Source organism: Dipodomys spectabilis, unplaced genomic scaffold, assembly GCF_019054845.1.
Source record: "Dipodomys spectabilis isolate Male_0828 unplaced genomic scaffold, ASM1905484v1 ptg000691l, whole genome shotgun sequence".
In the NCBI taxonomy this organism is placed as follows: domain Eukaryota; kingdom Metazoa; phylum Chordata; class Mammalia; order Rodentia; family Heteromyidae; genus Dipodomys; species Dipodomys spectabilis.
Window position 1 is genome coordinate 144644 of NW_024871368.1, and position 22205 is coordinate 166848.

Below are 22205 nucleotides of genomic sequence, written 5' to 3' on the forward strand. Positions count from 1 at the left end.
GGCAGCTCACTCTGCCAGGTAATGCACCAAAGGTCGGCCTTCCCAAAAGTGCAGTGTGGTCACCACATTTGAAAACTGAAGGCTACCTCTGTAATAGAAAAACCAAGCGGGCAGCTAGCATTTTGGAAGGATGACAGACACTAAACAGGGCAAACCAGCAGAGTCAGGTGATGCCTTGCCTTCCTACCAGCATTGAGAACAGGTGGCAGTCACCTTTCTGTTAGTGCTGCGACATTCCCACAGCATGTTCTAAACAACTCACGAGTGCTCTTACAGCTGCTCCGAGGCAGAACAGGAGTAAGAAATGTAAATGACTGAATGTAAGAGTGAGAACATAATTTCTGCCAAAATAAAAAATCTCTGGGATGTATTAGGTGTTTTGTTTTGTTTCAAAGGATGTTTATATTTCACATTAGGTCTGATAAGCTGACAAAAAATAGTCCTTTATTAGTGAGTTCTACAAGGTTATGATACATATAAAAGATAAAAATGAATGCAGATCCATCTGGCAAAAATGAACTACAAAGAGTAAAGACACAAGCCCTCGACCCGCTCTGGACAACACGCTGGAGCTGATGCCAGAGGCAGCACCAAGCATACAGTTGAAAACTTGTTTCAAAGTCACTGTTAACCAGAAACACCGGTTTGTTCTTACTGTTTGTTTCGATTCTGCCGCTCCTATAGAGGAAAAAAAAAGGAGAGGAAGTTAATTAAAACACTGAGCAATTCCGCCGTGCAGGTGACCTGCCAGAAACAAGCCCGAGGCTGCCCAAGCCCTAACCTGGCTGTGAGGCTGGCTCCCTTGCGCACCGCCACGGCTCTGGCTCTCGGGGGCCCCCCCACAGACCAGGGGGGGTACAAATGACATGCCAGGTCCCAGGCACGCACCGGTCCCCTGCCATGCCAGCGAGCAGCTCGCCCTCAGGTCCCTGTATAAACTCCTCTGCGCCAAAGGAAGCAACGAACACGGAAAGGGCTCTCGTCTCTTCTTTCACTTAAGCATCCCAGTGGCTTCTAAGACACCAAAATCTGTTCAGCTTGCTCAAAAGCAAGATCTGAATCACAAGGCTAAGGAAAGCCAGGACAAAGCTGCTGGGTGCTCCACAAAGGGCCAGGGACACAAAGGGAAAGGCTGAAGACTGGCTCACCATTCCTATGAACACAAAGTCTGGGACTTGCAACCAATTTCCCACAACTACTGTCCCGGCCTCTGGCCAGTGGGTTTTCTGGCCAGTGGGTTTAGAAGCGCTTTGTGCTTCCCACCTAAACGTAGCTCTCAGCTTGGGAAGCCCATGATGTGATATGCATGCAGCACAGACTGGACTATTTGTGTGGCCAGCATGCTCATCCTAGATGCAAGCCAGTTGGAAAATCACAGGGCAAAACTACACAATTCCAAGTATGGAGGAGCCAAGGTCTGAGGGTCACAGTTCAAAGCCAACCTGGGCAGGAAAGTCTGAGACTCTTACCTTCAATTACCAAAATGCTGAAAGTAGAGGTGTGGCTCAAGTGGTAGAGCTCCACCTTTGAGCAGTGCCCAGGCCTCAAGTTCAAACTCCCAGGATGGCAGCCAAAAAAAACCCACAAACTGATATCCTTAGACATCATCCTTAGAAGAACAACAAATGCTATTCATTCTTAATTTGTGCCAGTTCTGGGGCTATGAACTTAGGACTGGGCACTGTCCCTGAGCTTTTTTTTTTTTGGTCAGTTGTGGGGCTTGAACTCTGGGCCTGAGCGCTGTCCCTCAGCTCTTCAGCTCAAGGCGAGCGCTCTGCTCTAACACTTGAGCTACAGTGCCACTTCCAGTTTTCTGGTGGTTTATTGGAGATTAGAGTTTCACGGACTTTCCTTCCTGTGCTGGCTTTGGACGAAATCCTCAGATCTCAGCCTGCTGAGTAGCTAGGATTACAGGCGTGAGCTACCGGCGCTGAGCTTTTATGCTCAAGGCTAGTGCTACATCACCTGAGCCACAGTTCCACTTCCTGCTTTTTGCGATTAATTGGAGATAAAGGAGTCTCATGGACTTTTCTGCCTGGGCTGGTTTGAACTGCGATCCTCAGATCTTAGCCTCTTGTGTAGCCAGGGTGATAGGTGTGAGCCAGCAGCGACAGACTCAATCCTTATTCTTAAGTTCTCTCCTCTACTCCTCTACCAAGACTCCAAAGTCAAGCACACTGGCTGTGGCTAGAAGCCAAGCAGGATCAGGTCAGGGAACCTCAAAATCTCTAGCAATACATGTAACACACAACTGCCACTGTTTTAAGCAATGAAGAACTGGCTAGTTAAATCTATGGTAGCCTAGGACTTACATAGCTTCCCTCTGACTGTTAGTGCTTCCCTAAGAAACAAGCTATGTTTACACCTATAAGCTGGACAAGGAAACTGCAAAAACACTGTTCTTCCTATATTCTAGGTCATACCCAGCTTCCCCAAGCACAGCGCTGGTGGTGCCTGCTAAGGCTCCAGCTATATAGCAGGTCACAGTAAGAAGAATGCAGTCAGACCAAAATGAGACTATCACCTAAAAAGTAATTAGAGAAAAAAAAAAGGGAGCCGTGGTTCAAATGGTAGTGTCTGTCTAGCAAGCATAAGCTCCTGAGTTCAAACCCTAATACAATACTGCTGGGTACAGCTGGCTCACGCTTGTAATCCTAACTGCTCAAGAGGTTGAGATCTGAGGATCATGGTTTGACTCATGCTCTTATCTCCAATTAATCAGCAAAAAACCAGAGGGAGAACTGTGGCTTAAATGGCAGAGCGCTAGCCTTGAGAAAAAAAAAAAAAAAAAAGCCAAGGGACAGTGTCGAGACCCTGAGCTCAAGCCCCAGTACACAAAAAAGTAAATTCCAGAAATCAAAAAATGTAAATTCCAATGTACCCATTACACAGCAAAGTAGAGAAACTATCAGTACTGTGTTATTGCCAGTTATGTTTACATCATTGTACAATATGCTGCGTGTCTTTTTGATCTTGATGTCGTAAAAGTATGTCTTCCCCAAAGCAAGTGGTGTCCAGAAAGCAAAGGAGAAAAGTAAATGTACTACATTTAAGTAATAATAAAGACCTGAGATTTACTGAAAGGCAGCGTGTCTTTAGCATAAGTTGGGGGCATTATGGGAAAAATGAGGCAAGCATCCTGCATTCAGTGTGACAATGGGAACAACCCTTCCTCGCCGGCCATCTCGCTGGAACCATACAGATCTGAACCACAGATACTAAAGGTCTGTTTGAAAACCAGGACCATTTGAAAGTGATGAGGTCTCTCAGTGATGAGCCAAAGAGGAAATCTGCTCTCAGAGGTTCTGAGAGAACCCTGGGATCTCCCACGGTCCTGGCCAATGGCTACAGGTGCTACGTACAGCCTGCGAGAAGGAGCGACTGACGCTCTCCAACACTCTTCTCTAGCCACACTAAACCACACTCCTCAGAGAACCCGAAACACCTGGGACAAACCTAAGCGCAGCCACTGAAAGGAGTGTCTAGAGTGGCAGCTCGCGCAGGGCAGCCTGGGCATGGCTCCCTCTGAGGACCGCCCAAGCCCACCGCCGTCACTCTGCCCAGCCCCGAGTTTACACAGATATTTGCATTTCCACCATATCTATAGCAAATAATCAACTTAAAAGTCAACAGTCAACTAATAACAAATCTAGGTTCTCACTTCTCACCTCCAACACAACATGGAACTACAGGACTGACAACTTTTAGGCCAGGATATGGTTCAGGGAAGGGTGGCCAAGACCCTTCATCCCCTCACAGCAGGCTGTTCAGTGGGGCAAGATGAAGCCCCAAAGTTCTCCAAGCGGTTCCAGGACCAGGGATGAGGGCAGAGGCCTATGGGGCCTGCGACTGCTGGGCACCACGCAGCTTTACCGGAGACCCACAAACAAACAGCACAGCCGCCCACCCCACCATCAAGTTCTCATGCACACTCCAGCTTTAAAAACATCAACCAAATTAGTGGCGGGTTTTTCTTATACCAAAGCTCACTGCCAACTTTTGGCATCCAGGATACTCTATGGCAACACAATATTCATTATTTAAGTGAAAAAAGTGAGCACACAAATAAATGTGTGGCGATGTTTAAGATCAGACCTAACTTCCATGAACAATTATGCCTGTTCTGACCCTAGAATCCAACTATTCAGCTCAGTCATGCTTGCACTTAAGTTATTCTGTGTACACAACAGCGGCCCTGTGGGAGTGAGGGCCACAGGTCTACTACTTTGGGTAGGCACACTCTATAATGCTGGCAGAACAACAAAATCAGCCAGCCACACTGCTCAGAAGATGTTCCTTCATTAAGATGTTTTACTTTACACCTAAAACAGCTAATACGGCATTTTAGTTACTGGAAAACACAACACACTGCTAGCCAATCGCCAGTGGCTTACACCTATTATCCTAGCTACTCAGGAGGCTAAGATCTGAGGATCGTGGTTCAAAGCCAGCGGGGGCAGGAAAGTCTGAAACTCATCTCCAATAAACAACTCAGAAAACCGGCAGTGGTGCAGTGGCTCAAGTGGTAGAGAGCTAGCCTTGAGCTGAAGGACAGTATTCAGTCAGGCCCAGAGTTCAAGCCCCATGACCAATAAAAACCACACTCCTTTGCTATTTGAGGTGATGGTGGTGCTGCAGGTCATCGAAGCACTACCGCGTGGGCACAGACGCAGGCCTTTCTGCCCAATCAGTAAAGTTACTTGCGTCTCCAAGAGCAACTGCTTCTAACAGAGGATGGAGACGACCAGAACCCTGGCCACTACACACTGACATTCCACAAAATAAGACAATACACCTCTCTGGCTACTTCTTGAATAAAAGGAAGCTGTTTCACAGCGCATGTTAGGTTCTTGTTTCCCAGTTCTAGGACCAGCTCTGGGGCACCAGTTTGTTCTGAAGAGGAGAGGCACTCACTCCCGGCAGGCCCTGGGAGCATCACTACCTGTGTTTCAGGTGTGAGGACCAACGCCAGGTGAATGGACCTAACCACACCTAATATAAAATGTCTGGATTCTAAATCTGCTCCTTCCCCATCATTCTCTTAAGAGAGAGCATGTTGCGTTGGAATATTGGGTTTTTAAAAGAAAAATAGAAAAGCACCTAGGGCTAGCGTGTGCAACAGTTTTAAGGGTGCTCCCAAGAAGGACACGCCCTCAGGTGGGTGCTGGGAACACCACTGTCTAAGCGCTGTCCACCACCTCACTGACCCCCCCCCCCCCTCCCCGGTCAGGAGACACCACCGTCTAAGTGCACCTGACTGGACAGAAGCTAGCAAGCACTGAAGAGATCAGAGTTCAGAAAGCAAGATAAGAACAAAACTAACTCCCCTCAAGCTCTTGGCAAGGAAATGTGTCCAGTGTTCCCACTGACCACAATGTTTACACACTGAGAAGTAGCCAGAAGCCACTGGTGACGTCCACTCAGATGGCATGGCTGCTCCTCCAGGAAAGGGAAGGGAAGGCCCGCGGCCTCTGGACAGCCCTGCCCAAAGCTGGCTGGCCCCTGCCTGTGAACGACACCAGCAAGCTCTATCATCTCTCTTTGCTCAGGTTGTGCAGTACCTGGTAAGCACAGACACGGCAGACCTCTAAGACGCAACTCACCTTGCGTACCACCTCCTCTTCCTCCTGCCGCTTCTCATAGTGAGAAAAGTCATCGAAGATGGAGGTGGTGTGCCTGTAGGAGGCGATGATCTTCAGCACCTGCTTGGCCTTCTCCAGGGGCACCTCCTGTGTGTCTCGGGAGTTTGTGACGGGCTTGTGGTCGTTGTTCTCCAGCCTGATGTGCCGGAGCTGGCTATTGGGCACGTCCTTGACGAAAATCCACTTCACGTCGAACTTCCCCTTCCACTTGTCCTGAGACCAGACCCCTGCGCTGGCGCCATAGTCCACGGCGGACTTCATCTCAGCCACCCCACAGAAATGGCCGCTCCCGTTGACACTGAAAAGCAGGTAGACGGGGCCCTTGCTGGCCACGGCGCGGAAGGCGCTGTCCAGACGCTTGTTGCCGTGCTCTGTGCTACACCAGATGGAGTACTTGATGGAGCGGTGGATGTCGTCCTCAGAATAACTCTTGATGATGAACACTCGTCCACTCTTGAGATTCCAGTCAAACTCTTTAGGGTTATAGCTGTGGGCAGCCTTCAGTTTCTCAAGGACTGGGTGGGACTCCGCACTGGGGGCAGAGGTGGGCTGGGCATTCCCGGGAGAGCTGCCATCACTGCTGACGGCTCCGCTCTGCCCAAAGGCTGTGCTTCTGTTGCGAGGGGCACCCCAGCGGGCCTGGGGAGGCTGCTGAGGACTCTGATACTGTGGCTGGACCAGAGGGGGAGGCGGAGCTGGGAGAGCCTGGGCAGCCTGCTGGGGCTGTGGGGCAGCCTGGGGAGCCGGGGCCTGTTGGGGGGCTGGGGCCTTTGGCATGGGCCCCTTGTTATCCCAGGTGCCAATGTCCATGTTATGCTTGATTGGCGGGGGAGGCAGTGTGCCCCCCAGCACAGGCCCGCTCTTGGCTTTCATTTTAGGCTGTGGTTTTGCAGGCTTGCTGGCAATGGCTGCCCACGAGGTTGGCTTTGAAACTGGCAGGTTTACATTTGTTCCGCCATTTCCCGAAAGAACACCTGTCAGTGCTACGCTGCTGACCACCGAGCCCACTGTCTTGACTGCAGAGGTGGTGACGTCCCCGATCTTCAAGCCAACCATGCCCTGCTCTAGACTGTTCATCCCAGGGGCCTTGTTGAGCGTATCACTGTGAAATCCCGTCTGCCCATCAACCACCGTGCCGCCCAGGGAGCTGGGTGTCTGCCCATCAACCACCGTGCCGCCCAGGGAGCTGGGTGGGTAGGTGTAGCTGCTTCCATATGCTGAGCTCTGAGTTTGCTGCCCTTGAGAACCACTCGTTCCCCATGCTGAAAACGCAGGGTTTTCTGGGAAAAAGTTAAACCTGTGTTGATAGAGATTGTTCCCCAGCCCTCCAGGCTGCCCAAACACAGCATCATGCATGAAATGATGGTCTCCATTGCTAAGCTGTCCGTAGGTGGTGAGGTATGGGATCGGAGGGTCCCCTGCAGTAGACCACGGCGCCTCATTGAGGGAGTAAGGAAAGCCAATGGATGGTGGATAGTAGCTCGACAGGTAGGGGTCACTCATCGAGGGGTAACTGTTACTCTGTGGAAACAAACATGACAGGTTAGACTGGTGTCACACAGGAGGACACCACACACACCAGGCCCCTTACAGAGGCCGAGCATAAACAAGCCTGGCACCACGCAGAGCTGTTCCTTCCTAGAGAAAAGCCAAGTTCGCCAAAACTATAACAAAATCAAAACCCAAAGAAAGCAGTGACACTTACAAGACTCTGTACTTAGGCTGAACAACAGCTGAGCCACTACAGAACAGGGTGAGCAGCTCTGACCTCGAGTGGAGCCAGCCACGGCACCATCAACTCTCACGGCGACCACTATGGAGCAGCCACCAACGCAAACAGCTTGAAATACACCCAGGGTGCACAGGGCCCAGAGGCTGCGGCTCACCATCAGCAGCACCCCAGGCTTGCCATACTGGCACCTCAGACTGCCAGAACTGCTTCCCCACACCTTTCACTGCTCCACCTCTACGTCTGGTGCACCTGTCCCTCACGAGCCCAGTGTCCTCTGGGCACAATCCTGGACCGTCAGCGGGCCTGGCAGCAGAGCCCTGGGCCTTCCTGCCCTGGCTAAGAGCGAGCCTCTCAAGGGTGAACACTCCACTCTGACACAGTGGACCCTCATCTGGGCGGCCTTCCTGGGCTTCCCTGTCTGCACGACAGCAGACATCTTTCAAGGAGCTTTAAAGTGGCTGGACCACAGGCACCAACCACACCATGGTGGAGGAGGAGGTCTTAGGAGCCATCTTAAGAGATCTCTGAGGGTGCTGGTGGCTCACACCTGTAATCCTAGTTAGGAAGCGGAGATCCGAGGATCGCAGTTCAAAGTCACCCTGGACAGTAAAGTCTGTGACACTATCTCCTCCAATCAACCAGAAAACCAGCAAGTGGCATTGTGGCTCAGAGTGGTAGAGTGCCAGCAACAGGGACAGCATCCAGGCCCCAAATTCAAGCCCCACAACTAACAGAAAGAGTCTCTGAGAAGGTTCTCCAGCAGCTCTGAGATGACGTCCCCCACACGTGCCTGAGGTGACTTCCTGTGCAGTGCCGTGCTGTGCAGGGTGCTGAGGACGGGAGGAAGGGTGAGGCAAGGACCATTTCAGAAAAACCTAACAAGTTCCCTGAAATGAAGCCTTTCAGGTTCTACAAATGAGACTCTATCAATAACCCTATGCATTAAGAGAAACATGTTTATCAGAATCAGTGAAACAGGTTTCACTGCTTCTGGCTCCATTTTTTTTGCAATCTTCCCTCACAGTCCCCCCGGGCAGCCTTCAAAGCAGCCTAATACATGGGAGGCAAGGTCAGCCGGGAAGGAGAAATGTCAACAGGAGGTCTGGGAGGGCCCGCTCTGTGAAGTGTACCACAATGTTCATGCATGCAGGGCCAAACACGATAGTCCTACCACTCTCAGCAGCTACGCCCCTTCAATACTCCAGGCCAAGGAAGAGAGAACATGGTGTGGCATTCTAGTCCACACGAAATGTTCCATAAAGATACAGAACTGGCCATAGAGCTGTAACTGGTCCACTAGATTCTCTACCATGCAACAGGTGGATGACAGCTGTTTCTCAGCCTGTGCTGCCTATAAACATGACCTCGATAATTCAACTTCAACCAGAGCCCCACACCGATCCTGGAATCCCTGATTCTTTAGGATCTGACTCTACAACTCTATATGCCGGGCTGAGGCCCGTGCTACAAGCCTCCCCAGGAAGGGACCCGGTTCCCAGGCCCCGTGGAGAGCACAGGCCAACTGCTCTATGTAAACCAACAGTGTGTGGGACTACATCGGGGCTGCCTGTGAAGCTAGAGCACATCCACACCATGACTCTCTCTTGTACAGAGGCTCAAGCTCAGTGCTCTGATAACCCATTCTAAGGGACTGAGTGGGCCAAGAGTGACCCAGTCCCTTCTTGGCTTTGGGGCTCAACAGAGCAGCAGTCTAAGATATCAATATGTGTGTTTGTTTACCAAGGGCATGGCTAAATAAAGCTAAACAAATTCAAAGCTTGCTCTTCACACAAAACTTCCTCTTGAACTCCCTGACTGAGTGCACTCAAGACCCCATCCTCACCCTCTTACTACTGGTGACACCATAGTCAACACATTTCTTTTTGTGTGCGTGTGAGCCAGCACTAGGGCTTGAATTCATTGGCCTCACACTTTTGCTCAGCTTTCTTGCTCTCAGCTGGTACTCTACCACATAAGCCACACTTCAAAATCTGGCATTTTGCTTATTACTTCAAGATGGAGTATTTCAGACTCTTCTGCCTCAGCTGGTTTCAAACTGATATTCTCCAGGTCTTAGCTTCCTAAGTAGCTAGGATTACAGGCATTCGTCACTGGTGCCCGGCTCACATTCAAGACTTCTACTATAGCCCTGGGTACAACAAACACCACCTAGAGGTGGCTAACAGAGCTTCCAAGCAAAGACCAAACCCCTGAGCAAAGAAACTGTACCTTTGAACTTTTAAGCCCCTTTCCCACAACCAGAAAACAGTAAGACACTTAAAGAAAAAAATAAGAGCTGGGCACTGGTGGCTCACACCTGTAATCCTAGCTACTCAGGAGGCTGAGATCTGAGGATTGCAGTTCAAAGCCAGCCCGGGCAGAAAAATCTGTAAGACTCGTGTCTCCAATAAACCACAGAAAACCAGAAGTGATGCTGTTAGCGCTGTAGCTGAAAGGAGCTGAAAGGCTGAGGGACAGTGCCCAGGCCCAGAGTTTAAGTCCCAAGACAAAAAAAAAAAAAAAGGAAATTTTAAGTCAGCAGCCATTATCCTTAGATCATTTGGAATACAAATTACCAAACACACTGAACTCATAAACCTATTCTTGAATTAAAAGCAATTTTTCTGTAATTATTCAAGTTTAATTACCTTAAAAAAAAAAGGGAGGGAGAAGAAGAGAAAAGAGGGAGGGAAGATAACCATTCTGAGTCACTAGAGCTATGTAACCAGCAGGTGAAACTTCCTCTACTCATGTTTCTAAGGAAACAATTCTGAGAGAATTCATCAGCGTGACCAAGAGACACTGGGTAAAGAGCAGAGACCCCTCCTGAGTCCAGCAGTACATCTTTGGAGTAGGCTGAGAAATGGAGATATCATCAAACCAAACCATGAAAGAGGAAAGCCTCAAGGGCAATGCTGAGAAGTGGCCAAGGAACAGGGGTGTCTGGGGGCTGTTCCCCGAGTCATTCACCAGGGTGGCTACACTACAAAGGAAAAGCTCAGACACTGACTAAACGCTTACGGATGGCCGTTTTCATGTTGTCAAGGTTGACCCTCCTGAGGCTGCGGTTCTGGTCTCTCGGCTAGATGGTCAATATGCAGACACAGCGTTTCCAACAAAGAATTTCTGCCTCTTTCTCAGCAACTTGCCAATGAAGTAGGTAAAGACTCATCGCAGCTTCCAGCTATAGTGATGGCAGCAACTGTGTAGGCAAATCCCTCCAAGACACTACACTGGGCCTTCCTTTCACGTAAGCCCATGTTATTTAAGTGCAGTCGCAGAAGCTGATGTGAGACAGGTCCAGATGACAAGGTACACACTACTGAACCTGCAGGTTGTCTGGGTCATGAGAACTGCTTGTACATCAGTAATCCAAGTGCTGTGTTTCTACCAATTCTTCACATGAAACAGCCAATGCTGTTCATGCGTGCAGGGCACAGCATTATTTAGCTTAATTGTGTGCCCAAACTCTGACAGAAATCCTGGACAGCGGGGTAATAACAAGCACAATGCTCAAATCAGGCTATCAGCTCTCAAAGCCTGCCACTTTAAAGAGAAAGCATGGACACACAAATTCAACCACACAAGCTAGCAGCTGAGGAGGATGTATGTCAAGGACTGTTCAAGGAGATTCTAGACTCAAAGAACACTTCAGTCTAGAGGCAGTAACGATGCCCAAATAACTCATGATCAAACAGCAAAACAGTAAGCTACAAGGCAGGAATGCACAGTCCCATACAAAGGAGGCAGGACACATCACATTCCCATATGAAGAAACAACAGGATGGGCATCTGCTGATGACAAGTTCTTCTTCACCTGAGCAAATTATGTTTTCCCATCATGTCAAATGACTGCTCATAATAAAGTTCAGTCCTGCTGAGTACCAATATCTAATGCTGATAACAGGAGACTAGAATCTGAAGATCAAGGTTCAAAGTCAGCTTGGACAGTAAAGTCCATGAGAGCCAAGCACTGGGGCTCATGCTTATAATCCTAGTGACTCAGGAGGCTGAGATCTGAGGATTACAGTTCAAAGCTAGCCTGGGCAAGAAAAGCCTATGAGCCTCTTACCTCCAATTAACCATCAAAAAGCTGGAAGTTGGAGCTGTGGCTCAAATGGTAGAGCACTAGCCTTGACCAAAGAAAGAGCTCAAGGACAGCCCATGGGCCCTGAGTTCAAGCCTGACTGCTCCATCGTACACGCGCGCATGCATGTACACGCACACATACATGATACTCTGTCTCCACTAAGCCAGCAAAAAGCTAGACTAGAGAAAGCACTATCTGAGCAAAACAGCAGAGCATGGCCTGACGCCAGTGGCTTATACCTGGAATCCTAGCTACTCAGGAGGCTGAGATCTGAAGATCACAGTTCAAAGCCAGCCCAGCCAGGGAGAAAAGTCCATGAGACTCATCTCCAATTAATCACACAAAAAAAAAAAAACAGAAGCAGATCTGTGGCTCAAGTTGCATAGCCTCAAGTTGAAAAAGCTCAGGGACAGTGCCCAGGCTCCAAGACCAAGCCTAGGACTGGCCAAAAAAAAAAAAAAAATCAGAGCATGAGGAGACCTTGAGTTCAAGCCCCCGTAGCAGCATCAAAACAGAAAGAAAGAAATTCAATACTCAGGTGACTTGATTAAGCAAGGCTTCAGAAAAAATAAAAATTACCACCCATGAAAAAAAAAAATCACTACCATGCACCTCACAATACCTAGTACACAAGTGAATTATGAGAGCAAAAAGGTAAAAGCAATTTGGTTTTCTTGCTTTCTGTTGACAACCAACACCCCGATGCCCAGGTGTCCTTGGGATCACAGCACACAGCCAAGCTCATCAGATAAGGCTGGCCAGGGGTTAGCACCAACTGTTCCTAACTCAGTCACCGCTCAAAGGCAGGAGGACTTCCTCTTTAAGGTAAGCCATCCCTTGCTTCCCAGAGAACAGGAGGAACCGGGAAACTAGGAAGCCTGAAGCAACAAAGCCTTGAAAAAGAAAACAGGACAAGGATCTCCAACTAAAGAGTCATCCATTCTGTACCTCTCTACTTCATTTCCAGAAAGGTTTGTCAGCACACCTCTCAATCAGGGCTCATGACACTGCTCAGCAGCAATCAGGCGCGTCAGATCCACAGCAGGGAGACAGAGTCCCGTGAGGCCCCACACCACCAAAGCCCACAAAAAGTGACATTCACCCGATAGCACGCAGCAGGCCCCCAAAGATGTCCAAATCATTCTACGGATGCTTTCTGCACAGCGACTCCATCTGACCAGACCTGGATTCAAAACAAGGGCTGCTCACTACCTTCTATGCTGTCACCTCCACAAGCATGCTGCATGGAGCCAAGTGACTGAATTCTAAACATTCGCAGCATCCCTGCAGCTGAAACACATTAACAGCTCACACATACACAGGTACGCACAGGCATACACGTATACAGGAGTCGATGAGGTACGCTGCACACCAACCAGATTTTAACATTACTGTTACCAGCCACAAAATGCCCCTCTTCTGGCTGGACAGCACAGCACAGCTCTGATCTGAAAGTGCACTTTCCTAACAGGCAGCCTCCATCTGAAGGGTCCAAGACAACAAAATAACAACTCCCAGTGACCATAACTGAAACAAGAATTCCAGGCAAAAGGATAGACACCACTGTTCAAGACAGCAGGGTATGCATCTGCTGAACGATCCCAAGTTTCCTCTTCTACCTTGGAAAGCTGCAGTCTCAAGGATCTTGAGCTGCTTCATCTGTAAATACAAGTGAAGACTGAAGATTGCGTGCTTCCCATCTCTTTGCTATTTTGGAAAATCTTCTATCAGTAACGGAGAGAACAGACTGACTCTTAAGTAATGTGCTGATTAATCACCTTGCTCAAAAGTACACATTGTAACCTAATGAACACAAAGAGGCCATTTTAAAGCTACTCATGTCTTTTTTCTATGGCTTCTCCAAGAGATAAACAACCATGGCCATTACTGATAGCAGAAAATAATCTGTCCCATTTTAAGAACACCAGCACTGCCCCTTATGAAAATACAATCCATGTGTTGTGAAGTAACCTCCTTCTCATCACTTTGGTTACAATTTGGTACATGATACTGCCATAAGAAAAGAAATAACATACTAAAAAAATAAACTTAACTTCTTGCCATTACCTTGGTCAAAAGTCTGTGGCTGAGGACAGGTGGGTTCGACAATGCCCCATCCTGCCTGGAGGAACAGATTCTCAGGGGCAACCAAGCCGCGGGGACGGGGGACTGATCCAGGACCCGGCCCACACTTGGTTTCTAGGCTCCTGAGCAGCTAATAGGAAGAAGTATAGAGAAGAGTACTAAGGTCTAAAATCTTTTGAAAAGGGCAGTTGACAAAACAAAACCAAAACCAAGTCAAGGCCTTTTTTCAGTCTAGCACAGGTCTCGCTTCGTGCTAAAGTAAATATGTACAATACATTTTAAAGCAGCAGATATATGGTTATACCTGCATTCCCAACTGCTCATGGTTTTAAACCAGGGTAATTCTGTCCCCAAGAGACATCTGCAGTATCACAACACAGGTGGGAATGGCTGAGGTTGGGATAAGTGCTCATGAAATCTAGCGAACAGAAGCGAAGGAAAGCCAGTGGCCGGTGGCTCACACCTGTAATCCCAGCTACTGAGGAGGCTGAGATCTGAGGATCATAGTTCAAAGCTAGCCCAGGCAGGAAAGTTTACAAGATTCCTATCTGCAATTAAACACCAGAAAACTGAAAGTGGAGCTGTGGCTCTGAGTGGTAGGGTAGTGTGCTAGCCTTGAGCAGAAGAGCTCAGGGACTCAGGGAAGTCCCCAGGCCCTGAGTTCAAGCCCCATGAATGAACCCCCCCCCCCCAAAAAAAAAAAAACGTGAAGGAGGATGCTAAACATTCTACAGTGTACAGAATAGCCAAAACAATGTCCAAGATGTCCGCAAGGCCAAGGCTGTGAAACCTTGAACTACCAGAAGATTCAAGTTGTTTACCTGATCTAGTCCCACAATTCTAACCCTCCAGAACCAAATGCAACAGGCCAGAAAACCTTAGAGGACTAAGCACACCTGCCATCTGTAGAAGCAACATCACTGACCCACAAAGAACAGGAATCACCAAGACCCTGCCTTCATCCTGGTGCCTAAGAGTGTGCCTTCTTCAGGGAGAAAACTAAGTGCATCACACTCACACCTAGGCCAAACAGGAAGAAGTGCTCGAAGCAAGTCCTCAAGGCCATTCTATCATTTCTAATACTTTCTGGCCAGTTTTTTCCTTGTTTAAGGTTTAATAAACCAGGAATATGACAGTAAAGGTGTGTTACAATTAAAGCTAGCTTGTTTGTTTTTTTTGGCCAGTCGTAGGGCTTGAACTCAGGGCCTGGGCACTGTCCCTGAGCTTCTGTTGCTCAAGGCTAGCACCGTACCACTTGAGCCACAGCACCACTTCTGGCTTTTTCTGTGTAAGTGGTACTGAGGAATCGAACCCTGGGCTTCATGCATGCTAGGTAAGCACTCTACCACTAAGCCACATTCCCAGCCCCTAAATCTTAAAATTAAAATATGCTAACAAATCAAACTCACCGGATTGGACTGTCCAGAAAGGTAGGGCTCAAAGTCATTGTCATGTACTGTATCCTTCTGATGCAAAGAACCATTTTGTACTAGAACAAGAAGTTGCAAAATATTATCAAGTTTTAAAAGATTAGTTTCAAGCATGGAAATTAATCCATTTTCATCAATTTCTAGCATAAATTATGACTATTTTAAAATGGGCATAATCCACTGAGATGATGCTTACATACCTAGTTACGATAGTAATGCAGAACTTTGAATAGTTTAAGTTACACTCTTAAAATAGACAATCATAACTTGGTAGGAGGTTGACAAAAATAGGGGCAAACAAAGTAACTGGCCAAGAATAGGGTTCTGTGATTTGTTGTGTGCTGGGATCGAACTCGGGCCTCCCACGTGCCAGGCAACAGGTTTACCAGAGCCCTCCCTATCTCCAGCCCATGAAACAGGGTGTCAGCCCTACCCCAGCTCTGGACAAGGTCTCAGAAGATCTCTATTAGGCAAACAGGATGGAGGGGAGAAGCACTGAAACTAGGGGGTGCTCAGTTGGGACGGGGCTGTGAACCAAGTTCACCTGGATCTGCTCTCCACTAAATTTCTGCTGTTCGAAAGCTCGGCCAGAAAATGAAAGCAAGGGGAAAGAACGGCAAGGCAGGCGCTGGGCCTTTTCCAATCGTAAAACACGATGAACCATATTTGGTTACAGTAACACACACACTGGCTAAAAAGTCTTCCAAGAAAGCAAGAAGTGTCTTAGGTTTTCCCAAGAGCGAGTGCGGGAGTCTGTTCCAAACTAGAAAAACAAAGGAAATGACCACAGACTCGGCTGTGAGTGCCGCAGCCGGCCGGTTCCCCCGAACCGACCCCCAGTGGGCAGCAGAGGGCCGGCGCTCGGCCGCCGGCCTCCGGGCCGCACTCTCGAGCGGGCGCGGCTTCTTCCACCTCCTCCTCCGTCCTCCCTACACTCGGCCACCTGGCCGGCACTGGAACCGCAGGAGAGAACTTCTTGGAGAGTCGGGACCTGCCGCGCACATTTTCACCTCCTCGCGGCCGGAGGGGGAAACTCAGGTTTCCGGTTCCAGGCCCGGCCCGCGGACGTGCTCTGGCCCGAGCGGGCGGGCGCGGCCCCGACGGCGCGGCCCGCACGGCCATCCCGGAACTCGGCTCACCTTTAGTATCTTGTCCTTTTGTTCTCTGCGTCGCCGCAGGCCGGGACGTGCGGGCGGACGCAACCCAGCCCGGGAAAGGAAAGACAGAGTTACTCTCCGGAGAACCTCCGCGCCTCCTGCCCCGCGACCCCGCCGGCCGACCCCGCGACCCCGGCCCGGCCCGGCCCGCGGGTGCACGGCGCGGCCCCCGCCCCGCACCCCGGGCCCGGCGCCCGGCCTCGCGCCCCCCGCGCGCGCGCGCCCGCCCGGCCCCGGCCCGCTACCTGAGGGTCCACGCTGGCGGCCGACATGCTTCATCCACGGCGCGGCGCGGCGCGGCGCCGGGGCTCGGGCCTCCCGCGAGGCCGGGCCTGACTCGCCGCGCGCGCGGCCCCGGGCCCCGCCGCCAACTCCGCGGGCGCGGCCGGGCGCGGCGGCGGCTGCTAGCGCGAGGGCTGGGGCGGGCGGCGGGCGGCGGGCCGAGCGGACGCGCGGAGAGGCAGCCGACTCCAATGGCGGCGGCGACGGCGGGGACGAGGCTGCGCGACGTCAGCGCGCGGGGCAGGCCGGGAGCGCCGGCGGGCCGCCGCCGGGGCGCCTGCGCAGTGCCGCTCGGCGCGTCCGATTTCGCGCCGCGGTCTGGGTCTCCCGCGCAGGGGCGGGGCGAGCCGGGAAGTCACGTGCCTGGGGGCGGGGCTCGCGCGCGGGCCGAGCGGGAAGTGGGTGGCGGGCGCCGTCCCGGGTCCCTGCGCGGCCGTCCCCCGGGCGGGGGCCGTGGCTCGCGCTGCGCGGGGCGGCGTGTGAGGCCCCTGGGGGACCGCGAGCCCGCGGGTCGTGGCCGCGAGCAGGCCGTGCAGCGGGAAGTCCACGCGAGCGGGGCGGTCTGCGGGGAGCAGCACTAGGCCGGGCCGGCGTCCGCCCGAGGACACCGCTGAGGACCGTGGCCGCCCCTCGTGCCCGAGAGGCCGCGTTCCCGCGGGCCTGGCCGGGCGCTGGGCCGCCTAGAGTCGCCGCCGCCCGGGGCTGCTCCGGCCTCGGCCCTGCCCTCCTCCGCCCACGGCCCCGCCTCCACTCACGGCCTGGCCACACCCATGGCCCCGCCTCTGCCCGTGGCCCCGCCTCCATCCACGGCCCCGCCTCTGCTCACAGCCTGGTCACACCCACGGCCCCGCCTCCACTCACGGCCTGGCCACACCCATGGCCCCGCCTCTGCCCATGGCCCCGCCTCTGCCCGTGGCCCCGCCTCTGCTCACAGCCTGGCCACACTCACGGCCCCGCCTCCACCCACGGCCTGGCCACACCCATGGCCCCGCCTCTGCCCATGGCCCCGCCTCCACCCACGGCCCCGCCTCTGCCCGTGGCCCCGCCTCTGCTCACAGCCTGGCCACACCCACGGCCCCGCCTCCACTCACGGCCTGGCCACACCCATGGCCCCGCCTCTGCCCGTGGCCCCGCCTCCACCCACGGCCCCGCCTCCTCTCACAGCCTGGCCACACCCACGGCCCCGCCTCCGCTCACAGCCTGGCCACACCCACGGCCCCGCCTCCGCTCACAGCCTGGCCACACCCACGGCCCCGCCTCCGCTCACAGCCTGGCCACACCCACGGCCCCGCCTCCACTCACAACCTGGCCACACCCACGGCCCCGCCTCCGCTCACAGCCTGGCCACACCCACGGCCCCGCCTCCGCTCACAGCCTGGCCTCCACCCTCGGCCTCTGCCTCCGCTCACAGCCTGGCCACACCCACGGCCCCGCCTCCGCTCACAGCCTGGCCTCCACCCTCGGCCTCCGCCTCCGCTCACAGCCTGGCCACACCCACGGCCCCGCCTCCACCCTCCGCCCTCCATGGTCAGTGTCCCCCCAGCTTAGGACGGCAGGAGGGCACGGCTGAGCCCAGCTCCGGTCAGGACCGCTTAGCTAGAACCACAGAGTGGGCCGCGGGCGCCCACGTGGCGGCCTCGGGGTTGGAGGCCGGCACCCACCACCGTGTCCCTGGAACCCGGCGGACAGGCTGCGCTCGCTCTGCTGGCACGCGCTTCTCCGGGGAGGGCCCTTCCTGCCGCTCCGTTGGCTTGCGCCTTTTCGGCTGCTGGGCTTGGCCCCCCCCCCCAGTCAGTCCTGTGCAGCCCCATCCCAAGGTAATTAAATCTGCAGAGGCCTGTTCCTGAATAAGGCCACACTTGGGTACCAGGTGGATACGAACGCGGGCCGGGCAGGGTCGGCCGGCTGGGCGATCCAGACTCAGGTGACGGAAGGACCAGCCCCGGGTGGGCTGAGGCGGCGCCGGCACACCACCTTCCCTCCCCCGGGATCCAGGAGCGGTGCTGCCCACCCAAACGGAGGGAGAGAGCTCCTCCTCTGCAGGGGTGGCCCTCCACATTGCCCCCGGACCCTGCCGTCCGGTTAGTACCTCTCTGTCCCTGGGCTGCCATCTCCTCTGTGTCCAGTAGGGGGCGGACCGAGGGAACTGGGAGCTCTAGCTTCCCGCTGACCTGCCTCAGTTTCCCTTGCTGGGGAGGCAGTGTTCAGAAGGGAGAGCTGCAGCAGTGTGGATGGTAGCCACTCTGGTGTTTCAGAATGTCTTACACCATAGTCAGCAGCCACATGCAGCTACGCAATAGTTGAAACTAGCAGACTTGATTTTCTGTGCAGTGAAATTCAAATAGTCATAGGTGGCTATGGGGCTGATCCCCCATCCCCCAGACCGTGTTGCTCAAGGTTGGTCCTCCATAAACGGAGGCATGCGGGCCAGTCCAACCCCCAGGCCAGAGGACCTGAAGTTCAGGAGGTTCTGCAAGCTGGGCAGGCCTCTAAGTAAGCCTGATGCTGCCTGCTGAGTCAGTCCCGTCTAGGTGAGTTTCAGAGCTCCTTTAACCACGCACTCATCCCTTGAACTCTGCTCTTGTGGAGTTGGGGTGAACTCCTGCTGTCGTCTCCAGACCTCCCCGGTAGCCCTGCTGGAAACAGAGCCAATAGTCACCTGGATTCCTCAGCAGAAGGCTGGGGTCCTGAGCTGCAGCCCACAGAGCTGGCCTCAGGGCCATCTGGGCTCCACTGGATATGGGAATGCAAGTCCCTAGGAGACATCCAAAGCCAGGAGCCCCTGTCTCTCCTCCCCATTCCCTAGCCACAGGGAGGAGCTGGAGGGGCACGGGAGGCCCTGTCCGGAGGGTGGGTCCCAGGACCAGGCCTGAGCAAAGCCCATCTGACAGGGCACACCAGAGAGCAGCCTCGACACAGACCTGGAACCAACCCGACAGGTACCTCGGGCTCCTCGCAGCCCTAGGGCAGGTTGCCCACACGTAAGGCTCCTAACGGCCCCAAGACCATCCCTCAGGCAGCAGCACCCCAGTCTGGGCCTGGAGGAGGTGGCCAGCGCTGAGGATGAGGAGGGCTGCACTCACTAGGAGACTCCACAGCGCCCCCACAGAGGACATCACCTGGACAAACGCAGGACAGGCCTGGTTGGAATTGTGGTTGGAACTGCAGACTGTTCCCACTGATGGGTCTCCCCAAGTTGAAGTAGTGATCCCTGCTTGGTACCAGGCTCTGCCTGTGCATGGGGGCATCCCCCGGTCTCCCGTGGGCTGACCACAAAGCTCTGTGGTCCATGACCTACTTCTAGAAGCTGTACTTGGCACCTGACCGGCATGACTGGCTGCTGTTCCCTGCCCCGTGTCAGGACAAGCACCAGCCTAAGGGGATGCTCTGGGAAGGGTACCGTGGTCCATTCCTCCTCTTGTTCTGAGAGGCGCTAGGCTCCTGTACGGAGTGGGGCCCGTGTCCCCACCGCTGCCCTTGCTGTGCCCCTGCCAGGGCCCCATGACACACCCCACTACAGACCACATGACCTGGCTGCCGCCCTGACCCCTTCCAGAAAGTGGTGGGCCCCGTGGCATTCCCGCACCCAGGCACCCAGGGGCAGGGCACCGCCGGCTCCACTTGCTGGCAGTTAGGAGCAGAGTCCTGGACGCAACGGGTCTCATTCTCTGCTGCAGACCTGGTCAGAGCTCCCATTCTCCCCATGGGGCCCAAGGGCAGGGCAAAGTGCCAGCGCTGTGGGCAGGAGCTGAGCCCTCGGACAGCCTGTCCCAGCACCAGGCAGGAGAGCCAGGGACCCCACCGTCTGTGCCGTGGTGACCTGAGCCAGGACCGTGTGGATGGGCAGATTCTGGGCCAGCTGCGCCCCCTGACAGAGGAAGAGGAGGAGGGGGCCGGGGCTACCTCGCCCCAGGGGCCTGCCTGTCCGGAGATGAGCTCAGAGGAGCTGCGGCTGGCCTCCTTCTATGACTGGCCATCAACTACTGGCGTTCAGCCTGAGCTGCTGGCTGCCGCCGGCTTCTTCCACACTGGTGAGCCCCAGGGTCCTCCCGTGGTAGGCTAGGCGCTCTGCCCACCCTTCCCACAGAAGGGTCTGTGCTCCTGCAGCCCTCGCTATGGTCCAGCGCCCTCCTCCCCAGGGTCACCTGAAAACCTGGGTGTGTGGAGGAGGGGCTTGCTCTGGCCCTGGTGTAATCTTGACGTGGGGGGGGGCGGTTGGCAGACTCGGTGGTGGCACCTGGATCTGGCCCTGCAGATCCATGCCCCTCACGAGTCCCCAGCATGCTTGGTGACAGGTGACTAGGCCCCATCTCCAGAATAAGAGAGGTTTAGGGACAAAACCAGGACGTTGTCCTTGAGAACAGAGGTTGGCCTGAATGACCTAGCTGCTGCTTGGCTCACAACCGTCCCCTCAGCCTTCCATGCCCAGGAGGTGCCATTCTTTCGACCTTCCACGCCCAGGCTGGTACCCGCCCCTGACTCGAGACACAGCCACTTGAATGACCATCCTGGTCTCCGTGTGGGCTGCTCCTTGCCCATGGCCAGAGGCCGTGTGCTCAGCCCTTCCTGACAGAGGGACAAGGCGTGAGACCTGCTTGGCAGGGGAGAGTTGCGTGGAGCTGTACCTGGGGAGTCAGTCCTTCCTCCCCTGGGCGCTGTCTGGTAAGAAGACAAGTTGAACTTACAGTAAGGGGACCAGCAGCTGGATGGTCAGGAACCAACTTAAGAAGGGGCTCTGTGGTCAGTGTAACTGGGCCGCTCAGTGTCTGTACACCCTGTGTACGGGTGTGGACAGCCCTGCTACACTCATTGGGCTTCTGCAAAGGTTTTGTGGCTCACATCTGCCCGCAGTAATCGGGCGCTACAGGGGACAATGCTAGGGAGGTGTGACCCTTTCAAACTAAGTCTGGTGCCAAATTGGCACCCGAAGGGCTGTCTCCCTGCCCACTAGGAGTTCTCCTGGCGGGGCAGTGAGGTGAGGTGAAAAGCTCCCCAAGTCCCAGACTACAGAGGTTTCAGGCCCTCCCCCACCACACACTCTAAACAATGTGAGTGCCAGCTCAGCCTTTCCTGAATGTTCGCCCCTCCTGGACTACAGCCCGGGCTCTGGCCTCATCTGCCTTAGACACAGCGTGTACCCTCAACATAGTGAGGCACCTGCGAGACAGTGCCCCAGCCCTGGGTGGCGTCCCCTCCCACCCGGAGGGGCCACCTGGGACCCAGCCCTGGGTGGCGTCCCCTCCCACCCGGAGGGGCCACCTGGGACCCAGCCCTGGGGTCGTGTCCCCTCCCACCAGTAGGGGCCACCTGGGACCCCAGCCCTGGGGTGGCGTCCCCTCCCACCAGGAGGTCCCACCTGGGACCCAGCCCTGGGTGGCGTCCCCTCCCACCAGGAGGTCCCACCTGGGACCCCAGCCCTGGGGTCGTGTCCCCCCCCTTCCGAGGTCCCACCTGGGACCCAGCCCTGGGTGGCGTCCCCTCCCACCAGTAGGTCCCACGTGGAACCCAGCCCTGGGGTGGCGTCCCCTCCCACCAGTAGGTCCCACGTGGAACCCAGCCCTGGGTGGCGTCCCCTCCCACCAGTAGGTCCCACGTGGAACCCAGCCCTGGGGTGGCGTCCCCTCCCACCAGGAGGGGCCACCTTGGACCCCAGCCCTGGGTGGCGTCCCCTCCCACCAGGAGGGGCCACGTGGGACCCAGCCCTGGGTGATGTCCCCTCCCACCAGGAGGTCCCACCTGGGACCCCAGCCCTGGGTGGCGTCCCCTCCCACCCGGAGGTCCCACGTG

General features: G+C 54.4%; 1 protein-coding gene across 4 annotated transcripts; it reads right to left on the reverse strand.

Annotated features, from left to right (window-relative positions):
- Nucleotides 1-394: 394 nt before the first annotated feature.
- Nucleotides 395-16485, reverse strand: Ythdf1 (YTH N6-methyladenosine RNA binding protein 1). 4 transcript variants are annotated; one of them, XM_042672221.1, is made up of 5 exons: nt 16382-16485; nt 16119-16143; nt 14959-15038; nt 5604-7163; nt 395-678 (listed from the first exon to the last, which is right to left on the reverse strand). In XM_042672221.1, the coding sequence occupies exons 1-5, from the start codon at nt 16406-16408 to the stop codon at nt 652-654; spliced, it is 1719 nt and encodes a 572-aa protein (XP_042528155.1). In that variant the 5' UTR covers nt 16409-16485; the 3' UTR covers nt 395-651. The 4 variants fall into 4 exon arrangements, with proteins under 4 accessions (XP_042528155.1, XP_042528156.1, XP_042528157.1 ...); XM_042672222.1 differs by lacking the exon at nt 16119-16143 and having other exon boundaries at nt 16382-16472; XM_042672223.1 differs by lacking the exons at nt 14959-15038; nt 16119-16143 and having other exon boundaries at nt 16382-16461.
- Between the last annotated feature and the right edge of the window lie 5720 nt (nt 16486-22205).

Excerpts from the sequence above, each read along its gene's own strand:
- Ythdf1 (XM_042672221.1), bottom strand. The coding sequence starts at position 16,408 with ATGTCGGCCGCCAGCGTGGACCCTCAG. Across the intron at positions 15,039-16,118 it reads AAAAGGACAAGATACTAAAG|TACAAAATGGTTCTTTGCAT; the intron begins GTGAGCCGAGTT and ends TTCTTGTTCTAG. Across the intron at positions 679-5,603 it reads AAGAGGAGGTGGTACGCAAG|GAGCGGCAGAATCGAAACAA; the intron begins GTGAGTTGCGTC and ends TTTCCTCTATAG.